General features: G+C 42.5%; 1 protein-coding gene across 1 annotated transcript in view; it reads right to left on the reverse strand.

The window, feature by feature from the left end:
- Window positions 1-1,074: 1,074 nt before the first annotated feature.
- Window positions 1,075-21,190, reverse strand: part of DDRGK1 (DDRGK domain containing 1) — a 37,060-nt gene continuing 16,944 nt past the window's right edge. Inside the window, exons 4-9 of the mRNA XM_010222247.2 lie at window positions 20,231-20,332; window positions 10,010-10,132; window positions 7,701-7,739; window positions 3,867-3,923; window positions 2,319-2,367; window positions 1,075-1,527 (exon numbers count right to left, since the gene is read on the reverse strand). Of these exons, the coding sequence (XP_010220549.2) occupies window positions 1,355-1,527; window positions 2,319-2,367; window positions 3,867-3,923; window positions 7,701-7,739; window positions 10,010-10,132; window positions 20,231-20,332 (543 nt within the window). The 3' untranslated portion in view covers window positions 1,075-1,354. The remainder of the gene's footprint in view (window positions 1,528-2,318; window positions 2,368-3,866; window positions 3,924-7,700; window positions 7,740-10,009; window positions 10,133-20,230; window positions 20,333-21,190) is intronic.

Here is a 21,190-nt window from a genome sequence, read left to right on the forward strand (position 1 = left end):
GCAGACTCCACAGCGCAGCGGACTCCACAGCAACATGCTTTCACGCATCAAAAGAACTCACAAACTCACATCTCTGCAATTCTTTCAAGAAAATTTATTTTACTACAAGAATACTCCAGGACAGAACACCAAAAGGGCAAAATTCTGAATAATTTAGAGATAAGCCTCCAACACCAAGTAATCGCTTTGCTGGTAACTGCCTTGCAGCGCACTGCAGACATGCCAATGCAGAAAACCTGCAACTCCCATTCTTTTATTGCCCTCTCCTCTCACTGATGACACAAGCCAATTCACCTCTACGCTGGTATAGAGGAAATCAGCCCAGCCCTCACCCTGCCGCTGTGTTTCCTGATAGATTTTGCTCATTTCAGAATGGAAAAAAAAAATCACAAAGCATCAACGAGGCTATTAGAAAAAAAGTATTTCCTAGGCAGGAAATAAACTGAGCCCTAAAATTACAAAATATATTAATGATCATTTACTTGTAACATTAATTGCATGATTCACATTCCCCCAAATTGGCGTTTCTCCTTTTTGTTTTAGATTATTAAACACAAGGCTGAGGCCTTGGGGCTTATCGAGCTGTAACAAACCTTCAGAATCCAGCTGGTATCAGCAGAACTGGCCTGCACAGCAAACTAGGGGAATGTGCCTTTTCCGGGAGATGTTTGTGTCTTTTGGCAATAGACATAATCACAGCTTGGCTGCAAGCAAACCTTTGGTATTAGACAAACCAAACAGTTATTTATATGGCAAAAGCATTTATACGGCGAAAGCTTTCCAAAATTGCCTTTGAAAGCTCTCCCAACAGGCACTCCCTAAGGTTTTATCATTTCATTAAGAACAAATTTTCTTTTCTTTTTCCTATGCCCTCCCAACGTTGACGCAGAAGACACAATCTGCAAGCTCATCCCCACAGACCTGTTGTTCCAGGCTGTATTAATCACTGCCCCTAAATGCCTCAGCTCAGCATGTTCAGAGTAAGCCTGGAGAAGATTGAATGCCATCAGGACCTGGAAACAAGGAGAAGTTTGGGATGTTCACGTGGGACTACCTGCCAAGATAAAAAAAAAAGACTAACTAAGCACAAATTGCTGCAATTTCTGGGGCACAGGCGCAGCAGAGTGGTTGAGCTGCAAATTCTTCACTAGCATCTGCTGTACAAATGACAGTCCAATTTTACACCGACTCCCTCATAGACTCAAAAGCAAAACTTCAGCGAAGTCTTGCAGATAATGCTTAAAAAAGTGTCTTATCTGAAGCGGCCGTGAATGGGTTGGGGTTTTTGTTTGTTTGTAATTCCATGGCTTATTCAGTACCAGGCTACACTCGTGCTGTGTCTTCAAGCTGCACTTCATGCCACCGCGTGAGTGGCAGCTCCGCTCTCGGGCTGGAGGTTGATCAGGGAGTTGCTCGCTTGGGCCAGCTCGGCGATGGAGACCCGGCCTCTCTGCTTGATGAACCGAGCCACCGCGGCCATCTCCTCCGGGGTGATGTAGATGAACTTCCCTCTGTCATCAATCACACCTACAAGGGGGAAAAGAGAGGGCTCAGCAGTCAGATCTTCCCAAATCCCAGCAGGCATCACTCACTTCAGAGCCACTTCTTCTGGAAGGAAGACTTTTAGATGGGTATCCCAATGCACTCACCAGGACACTGCGGTCACGGCTCGCAAACAACCTCCAGGTCTGTAAATACGTTTGCAGTGGCCCCTTCCCCTACTTCATCCTCAGGAAGCAATGACTTCCCAGCAGGGAAACGCACACCTTGTTCGGGCAGGAATGTGCCCACACGCTCCAACCCTGTTTACTTTCCAGCTTTGATTGCACAGGGTCCACGGGCAGAGAGGGCTCAGTTTGGGGCTGCTCTGTGATGTCTGCTTGCCCCACAGCCATGGTACTGGCTTTAGACAAAACATCTTTACAGCAGACTTGGAAACCACCCAAAACAACCATGTGGGTTTTTTGAAGTTAGCAATCTGGGGGACATCATTTGCACCTCATTGCTCAGCAATATCTAAAGAGGACTTAAACTATATGCAGGGCTTAAGCTGGTCCCTGCACTGTTATGGACACTTAGCCCAAAACTTTGTCTAATGCATCACAGGGGCAACCACATACATAACAGTGGCATTAAAGAGAAGAGTTTCACACCAGGAAATGAAGCAGGGATAAGTAAAACACCTATTGATCATGTCCTGCTGGGATCCTCTACTTTTTAAAATGGAATTTACACTAAGAATCTCCCCTTAAAACAGTTAAGATGTTTTCTGCACTGCTTATCCACCCATTAAAGTCTCCCAGTGTTTTGTCTGTCACCTGTTAAAGTGCCATCTGCCATCAAGTCCTGGATTCTGTTAATTGCATCCTGTTCAGAAAGGAAAAAAAAAAAAAAAAAAAAAAAAAAAAAGGAATAACTAACTGATTAAGGATAAAAAAAAATCAAATGTTCAGACACACTAGAGATGGAAGTTCACATTGAATGTGTCAGTAAGAAATATTACAGTGAAGAACTCACATCAGCACCTCCATACAGACGGATGCAGTTAAATCCTTTGTCAGAAAGAGCTTGGGTCCATGAGAACAGAGCAAGTGTCTGCAATTTCCATACCCACAAAAGAGACTTATCTGGAACTTACGGCTATCACAGAACTATTTCCCAGAAGGAAGTTACATGCATCTTTGCAGGAGAAGCCTGTGCTGTGTCAGTGCAACAAGCTAGTGCCATAAAGTCTTCACAGAATCACAGAATGGCAGAATCACTGATGACTTCTCCAAGAACCTGGCTAAACTGAGTATATTCCAAAGCTTTGCTTTTTTTTAAAAAAAGTTATCCCCCTCCCTCCAGTTAAAGTGTCCTCTACCACTCTAAAGAGGAATTTGTGCCTGGGAAACGCTGTGATCACACCAAGCATAGAGTTCCACTGCAGTTTAAGCTAGTATCTAAGCTTAGGTTCTTGCAGTCCTGCCTCTCTCCCTTCTTTCCACTCATATGGCTGCAAAAACGAGCTACAGCTGCAATTGCTACCACCTCAACTCCCTGCACTGCCTCACATAAATGAAGTGCTGGTTATAAGGCCCAGGCAGGGGGACACAAGTCTGGATTCACATCAGTGCACACTGCTGTGAAGATGCAACCCAATATCAGATTGGGTACAGAACAGCAAAAATCCACTTACAAAGTATTGCAAATGTGCTCAAATTCAAAACAAACAGAATCCATGGCTACTTCGAACTGCAGAGTCTAAACACAAAACATGGAGCAAACAGAGAAGGACAGAGGGGACAAACGGAGCAGAGAGATCACATCACAAGCTCACTTGGAGAGGAGAGGTTCTAAATGCTGCTGAGACGGACAGTATTCTCAAGCAATGCACTAAAAGAAAAATAAATCTTATGCATTCTAATAAGCAGGAAATCAAGAGCAACAAGGAATAGTGGAGAGGAGAGGCAGACTTGAGACACAGCACTTCACATCTCACTGCGAACATCAAACCCACTGGCCAGTTACCCAGTCAGCATCTGAGCTGGCTTCTAGCTCCGCTCCCGATTCCAAGCGCCCCAACCTGCCGCTCACCCGCTCGGAGCACCCTTAGCTGCATTAGCCAACAAGCATCTGGGCAAGGGGCAGCCCGGGCACGTTCCACTGCAACAACCTTGTAGGACAGGGATCTCCTGCGGGCTCTGTGCTTCTCTGATGAATGGCTACGTTTTTAGGGCTCATTTTGATAAACTTCACCCAAATCCAAGCATTTGCTGGAGGGATAAGAGACCTGCTTGAAAATTACCCTATCTTCCTGCTTTCTCTCAAAACTAGAAACTTCCAGACTCAGCACTTACACATGCACCCCAAAGCGCCGTGCTTACCTGTGTTCGTAAGCCCAAATGGGAAGCCAAGTCTTCCAGCTGAATTACTTTTGCTTTCTATGGAAACAAGGAAGAGTTAAATGCAGCTGAATTACTGTTTTTTTGTTTGGTTGTTTTTTTTCTGTATCACCAAAATAAAGCAAATGCATTCAATTGGAAAAGTAGTGCTTTTCGTTCTATCTTACTGTTCCTAGAAAATGCTTTTTTTTGTGAAAAACAAACAAAAAAATCCTAACTTGCATTACTTAAACCATTTTGCTCTGTGTAAAGACTGAATGTGCTGGCCCACGTAAGGGAAGACTGAAATACAGTGGCCAATGTTTCTCCTGAATCACTTCTTACCTTATGAGGACAGTAAGAGCACTGGTGTTTTAAATAGCCATGACACTGCTCTTCCTGGCACTTGAATTTCAGTGCTACCTCTGATTTCCATCTATGCTTTAGCAAGGCCCCATTCTATGTGAGAGATGCTGCAAAATACCTTTAAGTGTGCAGACATGATCTTTTCTGCAGCTTTGAGCATTTCCCTCCGTTTTGCTAATGTCATATGTATTAATGCCATAATAATCTTCCCAGGCAAATGAGCATCTTATTAAAAATTGCCAATGCAGGAATTGCACAGGTAGCATGCTTCTGTGTGAGCACTGCAACGATCTCAGAGAACAGCAGCAGAAGTTGGAATTTCAGATGTTCATTTGGTTTTGGAAAGAGCCTCTTACTGCAGCCTTGCTCAGCCAGACACTGCAGCCACTGCTCACATCTGCTTTATGCTTCTCTGGACTCCACTGCACAGAAAACAGCTGGTGCACTGGACTGGAGCTACCTGGTTCCTGTTTTCTGATCTGCAAAAGTTTTAGAAACTCACCCTTTCAGATGCAGTGAAAAGATGCAATGCTGTTTGCAAGGAATTTTGAAAATACAAAACTGCTGAAATGTATTTAGTTATTTTTCCAGATTATATTCCTAGGAGACGTGTGTTTACAGCTATGTGAGTTACACTTATGGTAATGGATGTAATACTTGCAAGTAATAAACACATTCATTTCTGACCTTGAGAGCACCCTGGAAAGACACTGAAGAACTAAAGAGACTGAAATAGATGAGTTCTTTTTCATTAATAAAACTAGAAGAGAAAGCAATAAGCCACACACAGACACAGTGGTTGTGAAGTTCGATACAGCCAAGCTAGAGAACTGAATACCATGGACTGAACATACAGAACTGGAACCAGTCCATGGAATTCAGTTCTCAGAGCTGGGAACTGCCAAGACTCGTCACATCTTCTTTCAGAAGGGCAGGGATGCAGAACCACATTATGCAAGAAAAACAGGATTGAAACCTTGGCTTAAAGTACTCATCCCCAACGACCAAACACACCGGGAGCTCTCTAAGACAGATGCTACTGTGGGAAGGACCCAGAGGACGAGGTGGCACCAGGAGCTGCGCTCCACACGTGAGATCTGAAATGCAGCAGCCACACTGTGAGATCCCAAGCCAGCAAAACGCTTCCCTGCTCTCCTCACATCTTCAAGAGAGGCTTAACTTCTGGAGGGCAGTATGTAGGCACCCGTATTTTACTAAATGCATGCATTTTTTTTTTTTTTAAGCTGGAAGGGATAAAGTCTCTGGGTTCTTTCCTATTCCCTTTTCACTATATTTTGAAGGTGTTCTCTGTTTTAATTCATCAGCTATTATTCAGAAGTGCTCGGAGATGAGAGCACTGTTCGAACCAGGTGAAAACAGGGACCAAGTGCAAGCTCTTATCTCTCTGGGCTAGAAGCAGCACCCCCAGGAAGGGAACCGCTCCGCTGCTCTTCAACCACTGCCCACTCGATTCCTTTCCAAGTGCCGGCAGCGCCCGGAGAGCTGGTTTGCAAGGGAAACCCTGTGCAGCTACAGCATTGCTGAAAAATATAAAGGTTGGTTATTCTGCTCCTCTGAGAACAGTGGTCAGGCTGTAACTTTGGGTTATTAAACAGAATGGCTAAATTAAATCTTATTTTTTAAGTAGCAATTGCTCTTTTAACTTGCAAATCTTACAGACAGCTGCTGGCAGCTTAGCACTGCTTTTAGATGTAAGTCAACAACTTCTGTGAATAGGACAGAAGATGAGGGCAATACAGTCTATGTATTAAGAACATTTTTATGATTATTAAAAAAATAACTAATAGAATTTGTAAAAGAAAGCCGTGCCCCAGTTCTGCACCTTATCTCTATGCGGCAAATCAGGTGCTAAAGCGCATTCTGAATTAGCTTCTTCAGCCCATGCTTAACTTCTCTGACGTCAAGTACAAGTGACTAACAGAAAACCGAACATATGTTCAAACACTAAACTGAGACTTTTGTGACTAATCTGTTCCATCCAACAAAACTACCAGAGCAACGTGCAGAACCAGACCCCGCAGCATTATCCTTAAGAAATCATCCTCATTTTAGCAGCAGATGATCAGGGACATGGAAATATTCTGTTGTTCTACCTACTGTTATCTCACAGCAGCTTGTTTAATTTAATTAAAAAAAATCAAGACTTTCCTTAGTCTTCGGTGGTATCTTAAAAGCCTTCATGGATCCTATGATGAGGGTCATACGATGCAGACCATCTGCACAGTTAGCAACTGAAATGGAGGAGGTGCTTACCAGGTGTGGCCATTTCCAAATCCCCCTCGCAACCAAATCTCTGGAAAATAAGTCTTTTTCAAAGGGATCTCTTTCAAAGAAATCTCTCTGGCTTCTGTGGAAGACAATACCAAATGGCTACAAAATTACATCTACCATCTGACGGCTTATCTTCACACAGGGGTTTTATTTCCACCCTGGAGCTCTGAGCGTCACCCATGGCTATTCCAGCTCATTCCCAGCTCTCTGGTCCATGTTTGGTGGCTCCGATCGGAGCTGGCTGCCTCACGTCGCGACCTGGGTTATTGAACTGCTGCTCTTTCCAGTGAGGCTGCAGCAATGAAGAGAAGCACCAGCTCCGCCAACACCTTCCACATGTGCAATAACTGACAGGCTGGTTTCCAATAAAGGTGGAAAAGGATTAGCTGGGTCTAAAGGTAGTTAAGTTAGGCTAGGAAAAATGCATTTGAATTTGACACAGCAATAATGGCAGAAGAAACATTTGCTCCTACAGCTCAGAAGTGCAGAGAATTGCAAACACACCACGACTTTTCAATAACCATACAATAGCGTGAAAGAAAGACTAACACATGTTGCTAAAGCCAAATGATTTTTTTCCCCTGTGTAATTACCTCTTCTAAACACTAAGAAAACACTATTAATTGTAAGTAGAAAAGCACGAAAACAAATCATGCAAAAAGCTCGAGCAGTCCTTACAAAGGTAGCCAGCATTTCAGACAGACACAAACACATCCTGCAGAGCAGATCACATACAGGTACAGCAGTTCTCATCTGTGCTGAGCTGAGGCAAAAATTCTGCCTTTTTTTTTTTTTCTGAATCTAATTCAGTAGCTAACATCCACAAACAAAAAAGCCTGAAGGTCTCCAACCCAGCAACCAACAGCACACATTTCCATTCATAAATTTGATGTGTGCTTCACCAGCCGCAGAGTTTAGGTAAAAGGCTACAGTCCTGCCCAGGAATGAAGATACATCTGTAATTAGAAACCATTTTAACGATGATGGACATGTTCACACATGGTTAAGTAACTCACGGAGACTTCACTTCAGGTATCTCTTTTGTTACTTGCTGGTCATTTAAGCAAACTAAAAGCAAGTAAAGATTTCCCTTCTTTCCGTGACTCTGCTCTTTGATAAAGACATTTTACATAATTTAATAAGTAAAGAAGAAGGAGAAAAACACCAGCAGTCGCTTACCTTGACATATTCGAGAAATTCCAATAGAAAGCTTCGAGACTGGGTACAGCAAGGAAAATTATTATTATTTTAAATTACTGAACACTAAACGCATCATCACTTTGCTGAGAATAAAAATTATGAAAAATATGTTTAACTTGCATACAAAACAGCTTGCAATCCTAAATTTACACACATGGGAGATTTTGAACTGGAAAGAACTCTGCATTTAATTTTAATGTGGATTTATGCTGGGCATTTTCTAAGACAGAGCACAGCTCAAGCACCACTTGTATCTTCTGAAAGCAAGTCCTTCAGCAAATACTTATTCTTCACATCATACATAACCTGAAATAACCACATCTGGGTGCCTTTGTGCACCGTGCATTAAGTTACGTGCACCGAGGATGTTTCTGTGCAGAGGCAGAGCACCGAGCAGCTCGGGAGGCAGCTCATGCAGATGGCCGAGCGCAGCACAGCTGCACAGCACATGTGGAACTCGGGCCATGGTCAAAGCTACGCACCTGAAATGAGGCACTTTCATAAAAGTGGCTCAGCTTTCAAAGGCAGTGCAAACAATGTGCACCGAGGTTAACAGGAGATCGGGTTACTCTGCAGCCCTGGAAAGCAAATCAGCCTTAATTACCTGTTCAATTTTGCATCCAGGCCCTTAACTCGGAGTACCAATTTGAGAACACTAGTCTCAGCAACACATGGCAGAGCAAGGAAGGTAACAGGATACCAAAACGTTCCGGTACATTATCTGGCACAAAGCAGAAGGGTACCTTGCCATTTTTGCAAGGTTAGTGTCCCAAATTAACTACGTGCCCGTGGCTGTTTTTTGGAGAACACTTTCCAAACATGTGCTATGAAAACATCTAACCACCCCCCGCAACCCAGAGATCTTCTGATACTGTTGTGAGGGAGGAATGACCTGCTCTGCTCCACATGCAGGAAGATTCATTTCTCTCTGACAGGTAGCTAAAGGAACAGCCAACAGATACATTCTAGCTTTGAAGTGAAGCTAAAATGGACCAATTCAATTTTTATCAATAATCTGATCTTCTAGCAGTCTCTATAGAGTTTAATTGGGCACACTTCATTAACGAAAAGGTGGAACAGTATCTTTTCACCATGCTTTCCTCTTTCAAGTCTTTATAGCTAGTGTATTTTGCATAGGAAAGATAGAGGATAAGAGCACATTTTGGAAGGGCCTTTAGGTAAGAGCTAGGCATTTAATTGTTCCTTCCTTTTCTGAAAATGTCCCATCTCGTGGTGCTAACCCTGGCACGATGCAGGGAACATTGCAAGGGTTAATGTGTTAATGGCAAAGGGAACATGGTGAGAACCTGTGACTGAGGCCAAGCTGTGTTGACTAATTAGAAGTCTCTGAGTCACACTCAGGACAAACCCATTCAATTCAAGGGTCACAGCAGCAGAGCAGGAAGAGCAATGAATACACACATGCGACCCCCAAAAATAACATACAGAATTTAAGGGAGTTGTGGACAGCTCAAATTTGGCAGCTGCAACCCAAGAGCCACTTCAGTACTAAATTAGCATCTGACAGGTTTCTCTTCGGCACACTGTGAACGGGAACGCTGCCTCCCACAAGAGCTGAACTTGTCCACGTTTGCTGGGCTCTTATGTCCCCTATGCCACCTCGAGCACCACGTCTGCAGGCAGCCGCAGCGCACCAGAGCGTTATGCAGTGCTTAAAATACTATCAACCAGCGCAACCTTTTGCAAACAAAATGTGCAGTTTTCTAACACATAACCCAGAGCACCTAGGTTGAGTCCTGGGATTTCTCTTAAATGAAAACTTTTAAGACGAGCTCTGTTTCAGCTTGATTTTTCATTTGATTTCACAGCTCTGCACATCTCTATTCCTGCAGAAAATGGAACCAAAAATGAGGCCATCCCTCAGACATATATGGGCTCCAAATTATGAATTTGGCCCCGGTTTCATCTCGTATTACCTGACCCACTAGCACATTGCAGAGTGATGGGGCAGAGCTGCCCACAGTCACAAACGCCCAATCCCTAGGATTGATTTTACTCCAATCCACCCATGAAGGGAGGAGAGAGCTCGTTTCCAGCAATAAGCAGTTGCTTTAGCACTTCAAACTAACTCCAGCAGATTCTGGAATGAAAAATTGTAACATTCCCTGGGAAATATTTCGGGTTCAAGTGCCGTGTACACAATTTAGCCTTTGAAACCAAAAAGCATTGGCTGACTCCCACTTCCAAGCGCCTTTTACAGGATACAGCACAGTAAGGATGATACGAGTAACACAGACGAAGGGGGCTGCTGCAACAGTCTCACATACCTCTTCCTCTGTCATCGACTCTTCAACTCCTTCCTCTTCAACTACGAAACTCTCCTTCAGCTTCAGGTATTCTTCATACTCTCTCTTCTCCTCTTCCTCCTTTGCTTTCCTTTTTTCCTCTTCCTGGACAGAAAAGATGGCAAGTGGTCAGGCAGCACCTCTCCAAGTCAGGGTTAGTTGCAGAAGTTGAGTCTCTCTTCTATCTGCAGGCCACTTTTCCATTAGGACAGAGTGCAGATAGAGAACGTTAGAAAACCAAAGTTCTCACCCAGTTGCCTCAGTAATCTCTCAAGCTGCTCTGCCTGAGAAATTTGTTTGAGAGAGTAACCACCCGACATGGTAACACAAGCCTGCACGCAACCCAGTGCCCTAGGCTGGTTCCTAACAGATCTGACAGAGGGGAGAAAAATGCTCTTATATAGTGAAGATCTGTCTTAATTTGCATGAACACGGGTCTTCTGCAGATCACCTGACAGGAAGGCCCTGCCCCCACCCGCTCTTTGATGTGACATCCACGTTTTTAGCAACTCGCCTGCCATGCACTGATGCACATTTGGAGCAAGCACAGGCCATAGGGGAGTTTTACGGGAGTCCATCCACGTGTGGGGAGAAGCTGGCTGGTAACGGAGCTGCAATAAAACCTCTTCCTGACGACATGCAAGCAAAGCACATCATGTTAATGGAAAGGACTGCAATAAAAACGTGGTTTAGTCATATGAGGCAAGGCATGACTGTACTAAGATTAAGAAAAATGAAGTTATTTTGCAGGTTGGACTGCTAATCAAAACCTACAGGCTCTGCTTTTAGTTATCTACAGTTAAAAGAATTTTTATCTATCTACTCTAAAAGAACTTTTGGAAGTCCTCAAAAAGCCCTTGCAAAAAAAACAACTGCAGACCCAGAAAACTCCAAACCAGACACATTAATATGAGTGAAATGGTAATGCAGAACAGCCATGCATGTTCACACAGCAAAACTGTAATTATAAAGTGATCTCTATCACACACAATATCTTAAAGAAAGAATTTCAAAAAAAATAGTTTTCTAGTTGGATTTTATCAGTTTGCAGCTTTCCTCCCCGCCCTTTGCTAATCTTGAAACACTTTATATACAAATTTAAACAGAATAAAAATGGTTCTTATACAACAATTCCTTACCCAAGAGAAAGGCATGTTTGCATACCACATGGTACCATTAGAGCCCGTTTTGATTTTGCAGTGGCTTGATTAACGCTTGGGAAGAGCTCTCCACGTTTCAGTGACAGTCTGCGCTGTGCAGGAATTGATCTCTTAAATAACAACTCTATTGATTTCTAAAAGCTGACTGCTCTGATTTTATTTCCCACTAATACAGTAACTGCTTTCTTAAATGGCTGGAAAACAAGCACTTGTTCCGTTAAAACATTAAGACATAGAGGTAAGTTATACATCAAACATCCTGAAAAATGGCCATGTTAGAAAAGACACTACATAAGGCCAAAAACAGTCAGATAAACCATTAGATTGTGCCCACAGGGCATAGGAGTGATGCCCTCTGATTAAAAATGTATTCCATTCAATTAAGAAAATTTATTTTCTTAATTGTATTTCATGAAACTCCTGGGAAGTCACAAGAAAAAATGCTATCAACGTGCAAGCGCAGGAAAAACTAAACTGAAAGGATCCTACTGAACATGCAAAGTCAAAACCATTTTTAATGTCAGCCTCATGAAAACCTACAGATCTGAGGAAGCTCTTGAAAAGAAGGAAAAAAAAAAAAAAACGAAAAGAAAACATTTTCTGGGTCATTCATCACCATAACGATTATCAGCAAAAGTCCAGCTGCAGGTTTTTATTTTCCTGTAAGTATGGCAGGAGCCAGGAACAACACAACCATATTTCATTTGGAAGTGACAGCAACTCTTCTTTGCTAACAATCACATCAAATTTAATCTTGCTCCTGAAAATAAAAGAATAAGGTTCTTTTTCTTATCTATTACAACGGTTGTAAGTGGACATAACTTGAAAGGAGAAAAATTACAAAAATTGAAAACTGCTTTGGCAAATAAATTCAAATGATTCTACAAAAATATCCAAAGACACTGCCCCATTTGCAAGTGGGAGTAATAAAAACTGAGCAATATTTTCCTTTATTTTCGGAAGGTCCAGCAAGTGAACAAGCCTCGTTGCTGTCTTTCTTATCTACGCAAGGAGCAGTAACTTCAATTTTATTCAAGTTTGTCAGCATGTTAACATCATTATTTCCATTTCCAGCTCAGCAGAGACACACACTTCTCTGCAAGTGAGAAAGGTGGAGTGCAGAGCTCTTGGACAGCAGCCCCTCTTTGGCCATCTCCTTACAACCCAATCCATTTTCCACATCCTAAATTCTCACGCTGTGGTTGGTGGAACCTTTCTAGGTGGTCTGAGACACTGTTTTGGCAGCTAAGGCACCCCAGCCCTCAAAGCCTCATGTTTCCTATTGGCTGCTGCCTCCTCCACAAGGCTAAATAATTCCAGAATCTTTTCAACCAACAGCCCCCAAATCCCAGCCATTCCCCTGCAGAGGCCTCAAATGCTTTCAACCTAAATTCCACTGCAATTCAGCCTAGGGAAAAAAAGGAAATATCCAAACATTAAATGGGTTCAAAGCAAGGAGAGAGATGACTTTGCACAAGTGCAACTGGCCAAAGCAGCAGAAGCTGGACAGGTGGAACCCTAGTGAAGCTGGGCTGGTTGTTAACACAGTTATCTTCAGTTTTTTAATTATTATTTACTTTTTCCACAGTCACTCTAACCTTCTTTCATATTCCCAAGTCCTACAGAAATTGCATGAAAGATACATGGTCATCTTTAGCCAGGATTCCTTCCCACAAAAAAACCCCACCTGTCTGCAAGCACAACCTACACATGGAAACACTGAGCTCCAGTTCAGGACTTCAGGGTCCGCTAATTAAACAGGGTGCAGCACTTACTTTGCATGTCCCATAGAGGCTGCACTCAGCTTAAAAATGCATTTAAACAACAAAATTTAAATTCACTGATGGGGTTTCTTTAGCCCTCCCTGTTCTATCTGCTGTTAATGGTGGTGGAGCTCAGTGGCAAAGCCTGGAGGAGAGAGAAGAGCTGGGCCACCTCCCCGGCCCTAGGGCAGGGAAATCCCAGCACGCTGCAGAGCTGGTGGCTGCTGCTGCTGCTCACCTTCGAAAAGAACAAGAAATGCAAAGCAGCTGAAGCAGGTTGGCTTTTCTCCTCACCCACCTAAATGGTAGCCAAACTGGGGGCTGGTTATAGAGTGAGGACTCCTTTTTGATCATTTGCCTGTGTTTCACGTGAAGGACAGAAACTCCCCACTCTGATCTAGTCACTGAAAAAGATCATAAGCTCAAGCTTCCTCAAAAAGACACTTTTTTTGTGTTCTCTGCAGCCAAATGCCCACATTATCGCCCGGATCCCCTCGCATCTACCTGCGTGCTGTAAATCTTGCGTGGTGTTTTGGCAGGCAGAGCCCCGGGAGCTGCCGAGCTCCAACGCTGGGGGAGACGCTTTTCAGCACGTTCTCCCCTCCTGGAACTGCTCGGCTCTGCTTCCCAGGCCTTCCCGCTGCTCTCCAGGCTCCCTCCATCCCTGTTGCCCACCGAGAGCCTGGATTTGCCGTCAGGCTCCTTTCAGATCATTACTTTCTGTTCGCCTTTGATCTTGATCACAAAGATTATTTCCATGGCATCAGAAACACTAATTGTGCCAACTGCGCAAAAGCCTGATCTCATATCAGCTTAAATCCAGGGTGACTTTAAAATTATTTTGGATTCATAGCTGGAAGCAGACCCTGAGTTTTGCCATCTTCTCTTGGGACCAAAGAGCCCTTTGGAGTCTCAGGATGCTGCATAAATAACTGCAATTTTCTGGCTGGTTGTAACATTACAGCTTCTAAAGGTTTGGCATACAGCAAAGGGCAAGGGGACACTGCCCAGCAGGGAAATATCGAGCCCTGCTTTGAGCTTTCGCTGCGATAACCCATTTAAGGTGGTGCAGAGACGGGGAGATACTGGCCCATGTGATAAGCAGCTTTCCCAAGAGCTTTGCCTAAGCAGCTTTTGCTGAGAATGGAAACTGCTAGTTGTGAGCTGGGCCATCTCTCCTCCAAATCAGATAAAGGACCAACTTGCTGACAAACAAATCATTCATAGGCAGCTTATTCCACCGCTCAGTGGAAGAGATCTCATTGCCGGGGAGGATCGTAGAGCAAGCACTGGGCTCCCGTCAGCCTCTGTCTGCTGCTGGTTGTTCCTGCTTGTGGCTCCGAATCCTTTCTTTGCCGAATGAGGAAAAAAACTTTGGGCTCCTCTGGCAAATGCTTTGAGGTTCACAGGCTGGAGACATCCTTTCTCCACCCCATGTAACATCCAGTTTTCGGTCTGATAGTGCAGCTCCTGAAGAGAGTGCAAGCCTTGAATACAAGTGAACAATCTGGCATAGAGCACACTGAGTTCTAGGTTTTTCTCATTGCCCAGAGAGAGAAAGGAAAACACCTTTAGAAAGGCAAAATAAAAAAGGAGCATTTCCTACCAGTCCTCAATCCCTGGAGAGTGTGCAGAATGAGTTTTCTGCAAGCTCAAGCAATCTGTGATTCCTCAGAAGAAATTATATTTTAGAAAAGTGTACATGCTTGAAAACGGATGCTGAAAACCTGTAGCAAATCTCGCCAGCCTCCAAAGTGCACAAGGATGCATGAATAGCTGACATAAATGCAAGGCCAGTTACTGAAAGGGTCTGCTGAGAAGCAAACACTTCAGTGTGTGCCCAGCGCTACACAACGTAACCCACCAGTCAACACTGTTAAAGTGGGTGCCTGTTCTTACACGATTACACAACAAACCAAAGAGATGAAATTTAAGGGTTAAAAGCACTATGTTTGGGGTTACTAGCAGATTACCCACTTGTAGAGCTCTGAAGCAAACTATTTTTTATTTGGGTACTTCAAAAACAAAGCCACAAGACTAAATTTAGTATCCTGAGTTTGGAAACTTTGGGTAAAGCTGTGCTTGAGGAAACAACAAAAAAGACCCCACCAGATTTTTATTTTTAAATATAGCGGCAAACAAATGCCCATTTCCACTCCTGCACCAGCCTCCTTTTACTTCCTACCAGTTGAAAGTTTGCTCGCTGGAAGATCAGTATTTTTTCTTAGGATATCAGGCCATGTTTCAATAAGAGCTCACGCAGGATGGATTTGCAGGTGACAGACCCTGTTTGATGCTGCCTTTTGGTGCAGAAGAGCAAGATCACCATGAGTTCTGCATCAGCATAACTAGAAGCTGCTTCCTTAGCATAGCAAAGCTAGGCTGAGCAAGTAAAAATCTACAAAAATCCCTGTGCACAGGAGAAAAAGAAATAATAAAAAGCTCTTTGTGAGCAATCTGCAAGGTCTTGTATAAAGACACTGTTTTGCAACATCAGAGGAAGTTCGCTCTCATTGATAAGGTGTCGGTTGGTAAACCATCTCACCACTAAAAAACTCCAAGAGTGAAAGGGAAATCCCCAGGGTAAAGCAGAGCTGAAGCAAATGCCAATTATAAAGGAGCTTCCTCACATATATAGCCAATCAGGTCAGCAGAACACTGGAAAGGAAACTTGAATTTAAAAATATACTATCTGGTTTGCAACACTGGAGCCAAGGGGCAACCACATTTTATTTATATGTGCATACAAATATGCTTAAATAGAAGCAAGGGGTTATTTTTTTCAAGAATATGCAAGATTTCAGCCTTCGTAAGTCCCTTTTACACTTCAGCAACATGTAATGCTGTGTGGAGTTGCCCCAAAATAATTGGAAAGATATATCTGTTTTTCACCTGACTTAGGGATTCATTATTTCTTCCATATCTCTTGTGGGACAGAGGGGTTAATATTCAGTGGCTTCAAAGATCAACGCAGAGGGATTTCTACAAGACCTGCAAGCTGCAACATGGTTTTCTATCTCCTTGATCCTATTTAGGCTTCCTTTATCATCTGACAAACTTTTTAGATAGTATTTAATGGCACTGAAATCCTCCCTTGTTGTTGCCTAGGATCCAGCTATCAGCTTAAGGGTCTAGCTAACAGGCTGGAAGTTTCCTTTACACTAAGGACATCTCAGTGTTCATGGAAGTTGAGACATTTTTGGTTAAAAAGCTAACAAATTTGGTTGCATGGACAACTTGTTTTTTGACTAGCTGCTCTGGCAGCTAAGTTCTCTGGCAAACAAATTAAGTCTATTTGCAATTAAGTTAAACTTAGCCAGTAAATTCATGTGAAAAAAGCAGGTGGTTCACATCACTGAATGTGCAGCAAGTGAAACACTGCACAACCTGTGCACCAAAGACTGACTTTTCCTGGAGGCAATAAACCGTCCTCATTGGCACTAGCCTCTTTCCTGAACTGTACTTGAAAAGAAGGGAAAAACGGAGTCATCTGACAACAGTTTTTTTTTTCTCAGAAAAACTTCAGTAATAAACTCTGAATTTCTTCCACTTTGTGGGATTATATAAACTGAAGAAGAGCCGGTAACCAAACTGTTTCCAGAAATGCCCTCTGTTTTAAAACTCATGTCTGATCAAATCACCACCTGAACAACATTTCATAAAGTTGCCTTTGCATTTAACACACACAGGAGGGTAGTACATGTGCAGTGCACAAAATGCTACTGGTGCAAACAAAAAATCCTTTTTCTAGGGAAACAGCATCCTTTATCCTATGAATTGTGCAAAACACAGCATCATTATTTCAGCCCTGCATGGGAGATAAAGGATCAGAGAGGCAGTATCTTTTACATCATACAGTGGGTTTGCAAGGAGATTTGAAAGGTAATGTGTTACGATTGTAATGACAGGTTGTACTTACACGTACAGCAATCAAGTATCTACTCATCCAATTCGTTTCCCTCTCCTTACCCAAGCAAGACTAAAAACACTGGAGTCTTGTTATTACAGCACTGCCTGCAAATACTGCTCTCTCTGCTGACTGAGGCAGGAACTTGGAGCACCACAGCCTAAACACGCAGATGTCTCGCATCGATCTGCTTCCTGTTAAAGACTCATACGAAGACAGAGACATATAAACTAAGCAGTCCAACACTAAACACCATCAGACTTCTTTACTTTGATCCACACTCAATATGTTTAGCAGCTATTGAATTACCAACCTGCCTCAGACTTGGCAAAAAAAGTGCAGAAATTAATAAAATAACACATACACACACATAACAATCAAAATTTTTCCACTGAGTAGCAGAATATTCATGATGTAGCCCAGTGGGTTGGCTTGCTGCCCTAATTATGACTTACCAAGGGAAGCAAAAAAATGAATTCTGTAATTTTAACCTTAAGTATCTGAGAAAGTTATTGCCTGAAGTGAACATCGAGCTAGATTTAGTCATCTGAGCGCTTTTCAAAATTACAGCAAGTACTTCCTTGCATTGTTAGGCATTGTTATTCACAGCAAAAAAAAAAAAAAAAAAAAAAAAAAAAAATCAAAGCTGTAAATTATACTCCTCATTTTTACTAAGCCTTGCAAAATGGTGGGGGAAGCATCCCAGTGCAATCTTTCCTGGAAAGAGTGAAAATTAAAACAGAAACAAATAATATTTTCCCGAGTCAAGCAAAACAGATTAGCCTAAATTGAGCTGAAGGGGCTAAATCTGCTTTATTTTTCATCCTTTCAAATGCAGCAATTTCTGCACTGAAGACATCTCTGGTTAGAGTTGTACCTTTGTTTTCTACTCAGTTCTTGAAACATGCCCAAGTGATCCAGATGAGGCAGATGCACCGTTACCCCCCAGGTCATACTGCACAGTAATCAGCAGAGTTAACATCTTTGCTGGGGGCTAAAGTTCATTCATTTTGAGCAAGTTGGCTGAGCTCAACTGGTACTTGCCTGGCAAGTCACCTGCTCTGCTGGCCACCACTCTGGAAGGAATTGAAAGTCTGTCGTTGGCCTCCTGTGGGGGAAACGAAGCTTTCACAACGCTACCGGCCAGCCAGTGCATTCCCCTAAAACGTTTAAGCCACTTGGTTCATTTCAACCGACTTTTGATGTTTCTAGAATATTAAATTTCTAAAAGCTTTAAGAAAAATAACGGGGGAAAAAAAAAAAAAAAGAAGAATTGTGGATTGTGGAACTGGGTAGAGATGAAACACACAGAACAATGTATTGCTTGAAGGAAACCTCCCAGCCAAACTCAGTAAACTGTTGTGTTTGGCCTGCAGGATGGCCGAGCCCCACAGCAGGGGGACGGGCAGCAGATGTGTTCTGTGGGGCAGCCAGAGCTTGCCTGGCCTCCTGCTGAGCTGCACGTGTCACAGGGAGAACCTGGAGATGTTCAGGAGAGCAGTCACAGGCATCAAAGGCAGAAGTGGGTGCTAGTGCAGTCCGTGGGAAGGAGAAAAGGTAAAAGGTACAGACAAATCTATAGGAAATTACATCAGATAGTCCTGTTTGCATGAAAAAGCTTGAGCAAACAGAGGAATGGTTGGTACTTGCTGAGTTCAGTTACCTAATCTTAGCTTGGGCCACTACTAGACACTTCTAAATTTGTGCACTTTCCTTAGAAGGGCATCTCTGGAAGAACTAACCCCCTGAAAAAGTCTTCTTAAAGATGTTTTACAACCCAAAGTCTTGGGCCACATTACTGATGTTTCAGTACTGATATTCTCCGCATGCCACTCATTTTCTGAATTTAGGAGCCTTCTCTTGATGAGAAGGCTTCAAAAGAGAGCTTGGAAGATAGATGATTTTTCAGGGAATAACCACAAAAGTGCACATTCTAGAAGCTGTGCAACAATCCAATGGATATAGCCTGCAGTGTAATGTATGGAAAAAAGCATTAATTAAAAAATAGAATAATGAGTGGCTTTATTCTACCCTCATGTCTGCAACTGAGGGAAGAGAAAAAAGACAAGGCATTTTCTCCTTAAAATGTAATCAGTAACACACTCCCATTTATAAAATTTCTGCTTGAAACAAAATAAATCTGCATGCTAATAACCAAAATCTTCCTGCATGCTTAAGTATCCTGGGAAGTTCACACTGGAAGCTGAGGGCTCTGCTTCCCTGGGGGGGCAATTACCCAACATGAGGTAGTGCAGAACACCCTGGCTCTTGCCTCTAGGAGCACATTGCAAAGCTACTGCACAACTTGCTCCCTGCTACTTCTTAGCCACTAGCACAGAGCAGCTTTGAGAGAATTGCTTGCCCTCCTCGTTAAGGAAAGTGTTTAGAAGTATTCTAAAACAGTTTCTGTTTTTCTGGGTCACTTCTGCTAGCAAACTCTAATGTGTAGAGTTTAGAAGTCTTTAATTGTGAAGCACATTGTCAAATTGCATCATTTGAATTAAACTTTATAGTTTTGCACAATGGTTGCAAAATTGGTTGCTGGTGTCTTTCATTTTCTACCCTGCTGGTTATTGCTGCTAGGCAGGCAGAGCTAACAAGCATCACTTGACACCACAACAGGCAAAGGGCACGATTTTGAAGAAAAAAATATCAGTTAAATGCATGAAAAGCTTTTAGCATGAGCATAATCAGCTATTGGAACAGGGGCCAGAGAGGCTGAGAATTCTCCATCCTCGAGACAGGCAAAACTTGGCTGGACAAGGTCCTGAGCAACCTGCTGTAATCAGAGGTCCTTTGAGCAAGATCATATTAATTCCACGGGTCCTTCCCAGCCTACCCTGTGATTCTGCGACAACCAAAATTTGCCTGCTAGGCACCATGTTCCATGTTAGCTGCCCAGAAAATTGCTACCACTATTGGGCACAACTGCCTTCTTCACATACCCACACTTGAACTGATCCCCGACAAACTAGGGGCGAACTTACACACCAAAACTATCAACATAGCAAACAGGCCAAACAATTATTTTTACTGCACAGCAGTAGCTGACAGGCTCCCCTGGAAGGAAATTGCTTTCATGTTGCCCTGTCCTCTGGCTGCACGGGTCCTTGCATGTGTGTTTGGACATCTGGAGCAGGAGTTCTTTCACTTCTACAAAGCACCTGGGCGAACAAAGATGGGATCTTTTGTTGAAATCACTCGGTATGACTGTAACTCAAACTACATGAAGCAGCAAAAACGCTCAGAAAAGATGCATACAGTGGTAATGAGAGACAGGGAGTTTTTCCTCAGCACAGAGCTTAAAGAAAAGCAAAGTTACAAAGAAAAACTTGGTTCAAAATTTCCACCTACAAATTATAGCCAATCCCACCTGTCGTTCCTCTTCAAGACGTATTCTCTCCTCTTCTTTTCGCCTTTCCTCCTCTCTCTTTGACTCAAGTTTTTTCCGTTCTTCTCGCTCTGCTTCTTCAGCCTAAAGGAAAAAAAAATTGCAAGCCAAGACTTATTCTTCTTGAATATATGTAATTTTAAATTTCATATTGTGATACCGTGGGGGGTTTTCTTATTATCTTCCTGGATGCGTGCTCAGATAGAATAAAGAAACAAACCAATTAAAAAAAGAAAAAAAAAGTCATTACCAATTAACTTTTCCCCTAGATCCTTAGAATATTTAATATTGTGATAAGTTTATAAATTATCCCTCTGAAGGCTCTTTCACAATAAGACCTTTCAAGCTTGGTATGTGCATATGAACTTATTACTATAGTGATAGTATAAAACACCCTAACACAATATTGCTTTTCTCCTCACTTGAAATCTATTTGGAACGGCCTCAGGGGACAGGATAGGGGGAACGAGCACAGGCACAATGCAACCTATGTAAACCTCTGCAAAAATCATTTAGATTTTATGGATTCAAATTTTAAAAAGCAGAACTTCATTTAAAAAGACAAAGTAATTGCACAGGCCTCTTCATTTTATTTTTCTTTACCAAATCTAGGAGAAATACTGTTGCAAAGAGAGGGAAAAAGAGTGTTTAATGTATTGTTTACAGATTTTTAAAAATTGTTCTTCGGTCTCTTAAATATATTTAAATTTGAATATAGTAAGACTATATTAAGGCAGCAAGTACAAGACATTCTTACAGAGGATTTGTGGCTTTGAACATTTGAGTGAAAAAGACCCAACCAAGGAATTTATCTGTCTAAAAGGGAAAATAACAATCAGCATTTTTAAAAGGAAACAAAGGATTCCTTCCTCCACCAACCAATGCTTATCTAGCTTCATTCAATTTTGCTCAGATTTTCCACAAAAGAAGAAGAGAAAAAAA

The sequence above is a fragment of the Tinamus guttatus genome, unplaced genomic scaffold, assembly GCF_059628265.1.
Source record: "Tinamus guttatus ecotype Peru unplaced genomic scaffold, ASM5962826v1 Tinamus_guttatus_pri_ptg000218l, whole genome shotgun sequence".
NCBI lineage: Eukaryota > Metazoa > Chordata > Aves > Tinamiformes > Tinamidae > Tinamus > Tinamus guttatus.